Source organism: Xenopus laevis, chromosome 4L, assembly GCF_017654675.1.
Source record: "Xenopus laevis strain J_2021 chromosome 4L, Xenopus_laevis_v10.1, whole genome shotgun sequence".
Taxonomy (NCBI): Eukaryota; Metazoa; Chordata; class Amphibia; order Anura; family Pipidae; genus Xenopus; species Xenopus laevis.
In genome coordinates, this window is record NC_054377.1 from 30,017,342 (window position 1) to 30,028,242 (window position 10,901).

Below are 10,901 nucleotides of genomic sequence, written 5' to 3' on the forward strand. Positions count from 1 at the left end.
CCAGGTAGACCTCCCTCCAGGCTAACTTCCCCCATGGGGAGATGCCCCATACTCCATACTTACCCCATGGCACAGATTCTTCCAGCGAAGTTCCACACGTCCATCTTCGGCTCCTCTGTGAGCTGACTGAGAGATCAGCAATTTCCGTATAATTCCGCGCATGCGCAGTTGTCACAAACTGCTCCAACTGCGCATGCACAGAAATACCGATCTCCCAGTCAGCTTACAGAGGACACGGAAGATGGATGCGTGGAACTTCGCTGGAAGAATCCGAGGGGTAAGAATGGAGTATGGGGCAACTCCCCGGGGGGGGGGGGAATACAACGACATTTCATGGGGTAATTTGGTACAAGGCACAGTCTTGAAACGTTGCCTGTCCCCGGGAAACAGGGACGGATGGTAAGCTTAGTTTGAGGCAGCGTGACCTCTATAAGCCTCAGTACTGGATGGGTGAACTAGAACTACCGGTAGCTGCATTTGGAAACACAGAGAGCAGCAAAAAGTCCACAATGGTATTATATGCCATGAATATTGGTACATATACTCTGAGGCCCGTTTATTAAAGGTCCCATTTTAGTGGTATTAGAGCTTTTTTTCTCTAAAACCACAAATGCCATGAACGTTATTAAAAGATCCAAGTATAAAAAGTATGAATGACTGCTTTTACTTGGGGAAGTATTTGTTTTTTGTGGTTTTTACACAATAAATCTCAAATATTTAATATAGTTTTAGAGAAATAAAACTTTTTTTTTTAGAGAAAATGACCTTGACAGGTTTTAGATGTTGTATTTTTGGATTCTAACTATTTCCAGGGTCCTGGTATAATAAATCTCTAAAAATTTTAGTTTTTTTTTTCTTTTTTGAAACAATCAAAAAAAAAATCAAGTTGTTTTTCAACCTCAAAATTTGAGCTTTGACCAAAAAAATGGAAAAACTCGAATTTTCACAGAAAACACAACTCGAACCTTAATTCGATTGCCCCTAAATATGATGAAATTAATGTGTATTGCAAAATTGCTTGGAATTATGTTTACTTTTAAAAACCTTAATTTGTGTTTGGCTGGAGTTCCCTGATAATAACAGGGAGTGCACAACACACTTCATTCATTTACAAATCCAAATCCTTCCCTGCAATATCTGCTAATTTTTTTCTTGCATCCAGAGATACTGGCTACAGTGTCATTAGCTTCCAAATACTTCATAACTTTGCATACATTCAAGTCTCTGGAGATTGATTTTTAACTTTGAGTTGTCACTGCTTTCTTACAAGTATCTGTTGTTATCTGCTTTTCTCCATAGTCTGTGCAGTGCACAAAGACAATGCAAACTCACAACTCTAACCATAAGAACAAAACATAGTACAAAATAGAGTCCTGCGCGGGGACCATTTTATGGAACCCGTACATGACCCGTACCCGCAACCCGGACCCGCATTTTACCAGCTTGGACCCACAAGTAACCTTATCCGCAACCCGGACCCTCTGACCATCAAAAATCAGGAAGTGCTGTCATTATAAACCGGAAGTGACATCATTGTAAGTAGGAGTGATCAGAAAAAAGGAGTAAAAATTGATATTGAGAAGGCCCGCGGCCTGACCCGCAAACCCGCTGACCCGCACCTATACCCGCACCCGGAACTTCTACCCGCAACCCACAGGGTACCACAGGTTTTTGAGAGTAACCGACCCACTGCAGGACTCAAAACCAAATATACGTAAATAAAAAGCTTGACCGCAAGATTCAGCCATAATATTTTATTATAAACACATATGCATGTGCAACAAATAAAAAAAAATGCTGGGTAGACTTCATTTTGGTCGTTCAATGATGGAACATGAAAATGAAAAGTCCAAAAGATCAAGACATGAATAACTATAATGTTTATAATACATATAGAACTTTTCTTTAAAAAAAAAAATTACAGTTGCTGCTGAATTAAATGTTGTCATGAAGAAGATCTTTAAGTAACCTCTATGTTGGTAACTTTGTTGGTGACTCTGGACCTGCGAGGAATGCACTCCAAATCAAATCGACTCTCATAGATTGTTGGGCAAATTTGCCAGTGATTATTCCTGTAGATTCCTAAATAGGTATAAACATCTGGTTTGTATGCGAGAAGACACTTTACGCCAGAGTTGCGAATGATTGCGTCGGTTTGCATGATGCTTTCTTCATCGGTGAAGTCTTGTGTGTATACACAAATAACATGCTTATTGTCGGCCTGGTAGGGGCTCACTTTGGCGATACCGAGCTGCCCCTCAACCACTGCTTTGGCTATGCTACTCCAGGCATAATCCACTTTGAAACCAGTGTCAAGATGCATAAGCCATTTCCCAGAAGTCACGCTATAGTTTAGAGCAAGCTCTTTTATAAGCTCATAGTTTATTTTACGCGCTGTACTTTGCAGTTTGTCCCAAGCATCTTGAAGTTCCTTGCCACCCTCCACTTGTGGGCAATATCCTGGACCATATACCGCTATCCATCCCACTGGACTTGCTCCTTCCTCGGGGTTTCCAAAACGGGAGACTCGGGAAGGGCGATACGTTTCCAGCCACTCATTAAACTCAGCTCTTGGGGTTTTCCTAGCATCAAAAATAATCCATGGGTCCATGTCAGCAGCCATTGATTCAGCAGCATGTTCTTCTGCCCCAGGAGCCCTCCCTCTTTCTCCTTCCTCGTAGTCTGACATTTTTTAACAGCTGAAAGAAAAAATAATTGAAATCAGAACGAGCAGACATATGAGAAAGGGTTAAACTAAAATCATTTTTCTTTTTTTAATTATATTTTATATCTTTGCCTTTAAAGGGAACTATCATAAATATTTTGCACCCAGTTGTTTTTTTATTATTTGTGGATTTTACGTTATTTATTTTTTTATTAAAGGAGAAGGAAAGGTTAAAAGTAAGTAAGCTTTATCAGAAAGTTCCAGTATAGGACTGGGGGGCCTGGGGCCCACCAGGACTGCTGTCCAGGGCCCCCCGCCCCCCTTGCTGGGCCGTACCGTGCAGTGTGCTCCCTTCCTTGTGTTCCACGCCGGCATGCATGAAAAATAAATTGAAGGCGAATTGAAAAGTTGCTTACAAATACCCATTTTATATTAATATTTTATATAAAAGATCATTTAAAGGTTTACCACCCCTTTACCCTAAATAACACATCACAGCACTTATGTTTGTAGATCCTTTTTTTTTTCTTTCTTAAAACCAGAAATATTTCTGTGCAAACAACTAGCAAACTAAGGTTATTTTGTCTGCTAATTTTTCATATTGGTTCTCTAGTATAACCAGTTTTTCTGTTTTATCTACAACCCACTGCCTCGACCAACACACATTAAAACTCTATTGTTCCAAGAATGTATACACAAAACTAAGAATGAAAGGAGAATTTTTGGACACAGTAATGTGGATTATGGGTAATAAAGAAATAAAGCAGATACATTATCCAGAAAACCATTATAAGGAAAGCTCCGAATTACGGAAAGGCTGTCTCCATTTTATCCAAATAATCCAAATTTTTAAAAATGATTACCTTTTTTTCTGTAAAACAGTACCTTGTACTTGATCCAAACTAAAAGATATAATTGATCCTTGTTTGAAGTAAAACCAGACTATTGGGTTTAAAGGAAAAGGAAAGTATTTTTTTGCTTGGGGTGCCAAAAGTTAGGCACCCGCAAGTGATTGTATTTGCTCACCTGAAACCCTGATGCTCCTATCAGCAGAAAACTGCACCAGCCTGGGGTTCTTTCAGATAGCACCATGGAGAAATCCTCTTCCTGCTTCTTCTTTCTTCTCGTGGCTGCGCATGGGCAGTAGAGGGAAGAGACGAATTTTAATGAAAAAGCTGACTATTTTATTGTATTGTGCATGTGTCTGCCCTGGAAGATTTGAAGAACTAAGAAGAGAAGATGATCGCTCCATAGTGCTTGCTGGCAGAACCCTGGGTCGCTGCAGTTTTCTGCAGATAGGAGCACTGGCCCGCGGTGTGAGGTAAGTAAATATAACCACTTGGGGGTTCCTAACTTTTCTGCTCCTTTAATGTTTACAACATTTTCTAGTAGACTTAAGGTATGAAGATCCAAGTCACGGAAAGATCTGTTATCCAGAAACCCCAGGTCCCAAGCATTCTGGATAACAGGTCCCATACCTGTATTAACTTTAGATAGAAGGTAACGTAATCACATACTTTATTTAAAAGAAATATCAACCCAAACAAGTTTTTCCTAATAAAAGAAAACATTATTCTAAGCAACCTTACAATATACATTCATTAAAAATTGTGAAGACGAATTGCAAAGTTACTAATATTTGGCCATTCTATAACATACTAAGGGGGTATTTATATATATATATATATATATATATATATATATATATATATATATATATATATATATATCTATATATATATATATATAAAATATATAATGTTATATAATATATAATGTTTAATTTATTAAACCCCAAGGGCTAAAATGCCCGAATATAAAAACACGGCATCTCAAACCTCTCGAGGTTGCATAAAAGTCAATGGGAACAGTCCCATTGATTTTTGGTTGTGTCGGGGGTTTCGGGCATTTCACAATGTTTTCAGAGTTTTCTGGAAAATTCAGGAAAAAAATCAAAGCAAATGCTTTCCCTGACAAAGGTTCCAATAAGGAACCGAAACGTAGGATTACAATAAACCTTCCTTGGTTTCACTCTATTGTGTTGTTGCAATTTTCCTGCGAGTGCCGTCACCTTGGGATTTACTTTATTGTTTATAACTAGACTGGCACCCAGGCACGCACGCACACACACACACACGTGTTTCTGAAGCAAACACAGCAGTTTTACAAGTGCAGGGCCACACTGCATTATATTTATACTACTTTAAAACATTAATTTTTGGATGCTACTCTTCCTTTAACATATATCTTCTGGTAGGCATAATACATTTCAGAACAGAAACAACTGGTTTTGTGATAAAGCCCAAACACTTATTGAAGCTATGTGGGCTTGGTGGTTGACTACATAAAAGCTGCACTTTTCAGCCTTATATACGTGATTAGGCATAATGGCTGGGTGACTAATAGCAAAACCTGCTGAGCATAAGACCATCTTTTATTAATATGTGACAAGGAGATCATGCATAAAAAACCATGCATTTTATGGACCAATCTCCACTCTGTGTAGCTGCACTCAGGTCGGCACTGTGCCTGTCAGTGGAGTCAAACACAGATCTGCAAGAAGTAGAAGTCGCCCTGTGTGTCCTCAGCCTTAGGGCAATGGTAAACAAGGAGACTAGTTGCCCACTAATGTACTATTGCCCTATGTTTGAAGCAGCTTTGCAACAGTAAAGCAAAGGCACTTAAGGGCTCTTACTCACTTGCGTTCTGACCCGCGCTCCCCTGCGTTCCGTTTTTTGGCGTTCAGCCGCAGGGGAGCACAGGAATAGACGCATGTCATTATTTCAAATGGGGCTGTACTCACACAGGCGCGTGTAGGTGCCGAACGCAGGTTGAGACGCAACATGCTGCATTTTTCCTGCTTTCGGCGCCTACACGCACCTGAGTGAGTACAGTAAAAACTCAATTTTAAAATCACATTTATCACAATTTTCTTGCATCACTGTATAAAAAGAGAACTTAATAAATAAATAATATAAATAAATGTGCCCCTCTACTGGGAATTAATAGTTGCAGCTCATGTGGCGTGTTGGAGGCCTGCAATTTGCCTGCAAAAGTGTGTGAACAAAACCTCCAGTGAATAGGACTCCCCTTGTCCTTTAAAGGAACAGTAATACCAAAAAATGAAAGTGTTTTAAAGGGGCGGTTCACCTTTGAGGTAAATTTTAGTATGTTATAGAATGTCCAATTCATATTTTGCAGTTGGGCTTCACTATTTATATGTTTTACTTTTTTTTAGTTATTTGCCTTTTTCTTCTGAGCCTTTGCAGCTTTCAAATGGGAGTCACTGACCCCATCTAAAAACAAATACTCTGTAAGGCTACACATTTATTTTTATTGCTACTTGTTGTTACTCATCTTTCTATTCATGCCCTCTCCTATTCATATTCCTGTCTCTTATTCAAATCAGTGTATGGTTGCTAGGGTAATTTGGACCCTAGCAACCAGATTGCTGAAGTTGCAAAAAAGTAAAAAAACACAAATAAAAAATGAAAACCAATTGCAAATTGTCTCAGAATATCGCTTTCTACATCATACGAAAAGTTAATTTAAAAGTGAACAATCCCTTTAAAGTAATTGAAATATACTGGCTAGCTTCAGAAACAACATTATCGTTAAATAACATTTCTGTGTAGCCATGGGTGCAGCCATAGGGGCAATCTGAAATAGAAGAAAAGGCACAGGTTACGTAGCAGAGTCACTCTGTAGAATATAACTTTATTTACACTTTAATTTAACTTTATACAATTTTATTTTTTGGTGTTTCTGTTTCTTCAACTTCATATAAACTTAAAGGGGAACTATTGTGTAAATGAAAATTTAATATAAGCATCAGTATACTGAATTAAGAAGTTTTCTAAATATAACCTATTTATGTTTTTGAAATAATCAAGTTTTTCTTCACTATCTCTCTCAGCATCTGTTTCTATTCATTCTGTCTTCATGCAGGAATTGGGTGTCAGATATTCATTGACAGTAAAGGTGGCCATACACGGATAGATCCGCTCGTTTGGCGATGTCGCCAAACGAGCGGATCTCCCTCCGATATGCCCACCTTGAGGTGGGCAATATCGGGCTGATCCGATCGTGGGCCCTAGGGCCCAACGATCGGATCCTAGCGTTCGCCAAACGGGCGGTCGGATCGCGGGACGATGCGGCCGCATCAACGAACAGATGCGGCCGCGATCCGACGGGATTTTTAACCCCATCCGATCGAGATCTGGCCGACTTTCGGCCAGATCTCGATCGGGGAAGCCCGTCGGGGGCCCCCATACACGGGCCAATAAACTGCCGACTTGGTCTGTCGGCAGCTTTTATCGGCCCGTGTATGGCCACCTTTAGATCCAATATATCTTATTGGGGGGGTCCTTTTACCTAGAAGATGTATTAGAGCTCACTCTATTAACATCCCCAGACATCATGTCTCTCTACATGCAGGATTTGTGCAAAAGGCAGTTATTTTGTTATATTTTGTTTGTACTGGAATCAGTTATCTGAGTGAGCTGTAATACATCTGCTAGGAAAGGAACCCCCCCCCCCCCCGGGAGAGGGATAGTGAAGATAAACTTGATCATTTCAGAAACAATACAGAATATGTATTTAGAACGTTTGTTATTTCAGTAACATGCTTAGATTAAATTTACATTTTTCGAGTATGTTCTGTGCATGAATTTGGTTTGTGGTGGTCCACAGAGTTAATAAAATGAACTGCATCTACTGCATTAAATATCAAAGTATGTATAAAAACAAAAAGGGGACAAGCTCCAAGTGCAGTTGCTCACTTTTATTCATTCAAAAAAACACGTGATTATACTTGGAGAATATCTGGTTAAACTTAAGTTAACTTCTAGTATGTTATAGGATGGCCACTTCTAGGCAACCTTTCAATTGGTCTTCATTATTTTTACAGTTTAGTTTTTTTAATTATTTGCCTTTTTTTCCCCTACTCTTTTCAATTTTCAAATGGGAGTCACTGACCCCAATCTAAAAACAAATGTTCTGTAAAGCTAAAACGGTATTATTATTATTGCTAATTTTTATTAATCGTTTTCTATTCAGGCCCTCTCCTATTCATATTCCAGTATCGTATTCAAATCAATACATGGTTGCTAGGGTAATTTGGACATATAGAAGGGAAGGAAAAAAGAAATGACCCATATGTCTGCACCCTCTCATCCATCACATCCAACACCCTACGAGTGATTCATAAATGAAACATAACTATTGATAAATTGATAAGATAACATGTCCAGTGAGCATCAATTAGATTAAAATAGGAAGACAGGGCGGCGGACTGGCAGGAGGCAGTGGGTGGGTCGCATACATATACGGTCAAGCTGCAACCAAATTACAGAATAGTAAAATTGCCAGGTAATAATATGCAGAGAAGTGCGGTATATGAATAGTCAACTAAGTAGATTCACCCATATGGTTATATTGCGAGCACCCCGACACCCACATAGAGTCCCCTCATCTGGTGAAAAGGCCGGTGCTCAGCCGTAACTTGTGCTATTAACCGCTATCCGCTAGTGATTTGTCTGCCCGTCTAGCTAGGTTGTGCCTCAGGCACTACTGGCTTTAAAGTATCGGAGATATAGTTGAACCTGCCTGTCTAGCTATCTAAAGTTGTGCCACCGACCGGCAGCAGATTAGTAAGACACTGAAAACCCATTCCAATCCTCGGAACCGCCGAGATATCCAACCCCTTCACCCTCAGAGTCCCCTCCCGAAACCGTAAGATTATCAATGTCCCGTTGTCTGCCTCTGTGCAAAACCCCCTGCCTAACCAAAGCTAAAAATAGCGACTGACGCACGTTTCGCCCGCAATTCGCAGGCTTTGTCAAAGGCTGCCTTTGACAAAGCCTGCGAGTGGTGTGCAAAACTCGCATTGGATTGGAAGGGGTTGGATATCTCTACGGATCTGAGGATTGGAGTGGGTTTTCGGTGTCTTACTACGGTAATCTGTTGCAGGTTGGTGCCTGAGGCACAACCTAGATAGCCAGACATGCAGGTTCAACTGTTTCTCCAATACTTTGAAGCCAGGCACAACCTAGCTAGATGGGCAGACAAATCACTAGCAAATAGCGGTTAATAGCATGAGTTACGGCTGAGCACCGGCCTTATCACCAGATGAGGGGACTCTATGTGGGTGGTGAGGTGCTCGCAATATAACCATATGGGTGAATCTACCTAGGTGACTATTAATATAAAGCACTTCCACACATATTATTACCTGGCAATTTTACCATTCTGTAATTTGGTTGCAGCTTGACCGAATATGTATGCGACCAACCCACTGCCTCCTGCCAGTCCGCCGCCCTGTCTTCCTATTTTAATCTAATTGATGCGCACTGGACACTGTGTTTTAACAATTTATTAAAAGTTATGTTTTATTTAAACGACTTGACCGTGCACACCATCCTCTGAAACCCTTATTGATGGGAGGTGCTCCCCAATCTCGGTTTGTTATAATTAGGGTACTTAAGACCCTAGCAACCAGATTACAGAAATTGAAAAACTCTCCAGCAAAAAGCAAAATAACAAAACCCAGAAATAATAAAAAATGAAAACCAATTGCAAATTGTCTCAGAATATCACTCTTTACGTCACACTAAGGGGCAGATTTATCAAAGGTCGAATTCAAAAAGACAGATCGAATGGAGGTCGAAGTTTTTTTTGGGGTCGAATTCAGCCTACTTCAAAACGTACGATCGTACTTCCATTTGAAGTTTTTTAACTTCGACCTTTGATCTCCCAAACTCCCCCCAGGTTGAAGGAGGTCCCCCATAGGCTAAAACAGCACTTCGGTAGCTTTTAGGTGGCGAATGGTCGAAGTCAAAGTTTTAAAGAGCGAGTACTTCAAAAAAAATTTGACCTTCGAATTTCAACGTTTTTTCAAATTCGAATCGAAGTAGGACTATTCCCCTAGTCGAAGTACACAAAAAAATTGCTCGAAAAGCGACGTTTTTCAATTCGAAACTTTACCTCGACCTTTGATAAATCTGCCCCTAAGGGCTATTCCACACGGGGAGATAGCGACGCGTTTGCGGTCGCGGCGACAAAGCGCCGCTACAGTCGCCGCGACCGGCGCAGGCGACAGTTTTGTATGGGCGCCTATGTAAAAACGCCTGTGCTAACCACACGAGGCGATGCGCTTTTCAACAGTCGCCTGAAAAAGCCTGGCGAGGCATTTTCAGGCGACTGTTGAAAAGCGCATCGCCTCGTGTGGTTAGCACAGGCGTTTTTACATAGGCGCCCATACAAAACTGTCGCCTGCGCCGGTCGCGGCGACTGTAGCGGCGCTTTGTCGCCGCGACCGCAAACGCGTCGCTATCTCCCCGTGTGGACTAGCCCTAAAAGTAAACTCAAAGGTGAACAACCTCTTTAATTGATCAGCTCACTTGTCCTCCAACACGTTTTGAGCAATCACTCTTTGTCAGGAGGAGTGAGCTAGCCCTAGCCTTTTTATTTCAACTACAATTAACCATGTATGTGTCATTAACCCTTTGCATACAATAAAATCATTACAGAGCAGAGATATATAACAAACTCGCCTTACACATTAACATAAACGCCAATGCTTTGTAGTAGAAAGAAGACACTTAAAGCATTTCATTAAAACCCATAGGGAATTTGGACTAGAGCTCATAAATCTAACATCTGCGTATACGTAAAGAAATGTAAATATCAAACCATATTCAAGAACACTAGGAAGGCGCATAGAGTGGATCAAGGAAGGAAAATGAGATAACCAGGCAAACAGATAACAATCTGGCCTAATCCAATCACTGGCAATGTACTCATTTCTTACAGGATTGATCGATTCCAAGTCACAGCGCTGCAGCTTCCCGCTTCCTATACCAGGCCGCGTTGCCGCGGAAACAACAGCCCTTCGAGTTTCCACACAAGGAAGGGTTTTGTCGCTTTTCATTTTTTTTTCAATAAACTTTATTAACAAAACCAAGGCCGAGGAAAATAGAGTAGATGTACCACAGACAAACGTGTTCCGACACAAACATAAATGATACGGGCTATGTTACAAAGAAAAGGCTTGTAATTTTGCATTCTGATACAATGTAGCTCACATACAACCTCTCGGCGCTAAAGCAACCCGGAAGCACGAGCACTTGTCAGTAAACTTTATTGTTTGCGAAGCAGAGTAGTCCGCACAGGGGGAGGGCAAGGGTGTGAGTCCTCATCAATACAGCCAACTTTAATAACCATCGCTCGGCGCGCA

The 10,901-nt window shown here is 40.7% G+C and overlaps 1 protein-coding gene across 5 annotated transcripts; it reads right to left on the reverse strand.

The window, feature by feature from the left end:
- Nucleotides 1-1,739: 1,739 nt before the first annotated feature.
- c11orf68.L (chromosome 11 open reading frame 68 L homeolog) lies at nt 1,740-10,882 on the reverse strand. Of its 5 annotated transcripts, none has more exons than XM_041590033.1 (3): nt 10,476-10,740; nt 3,002-3,020; nt 1,740-2,699 (listed from the first exon to the last, which is right to left on the reverse strand). In XM_041590033.1, exon 3 carries the CDS (start codon nt 2,687-2,689, stop codon nt 1,961-1,963), a length of 729 nt encoding a protein of 242 aa, XP_041445967.1. In that variant the 5' UTR covers nt 2,690-2,699; nt 3,002-3,020; nt 10,476-10,740; the 3' UTR covers nt 1,740-1,960. The 5 variants fall into 5 exon arrangements, with proteins under 5 accessions (XP_041445967.1, XP_018113194.1, XP_018113195.1 ...); XM_018257705.2 differs by lacking the exon at nt 3,002-3,020 and adding an exon at nt 3,692-3,795; XM_018257706.2 differs by lacking the exons at nt 3,002-3,020; nt 10,476-10,740 and adding an exon at nt 10,757-10,882.
- Between the last annotated feature and the right edge of the window lie 19 nt (nt 10,883-10,901).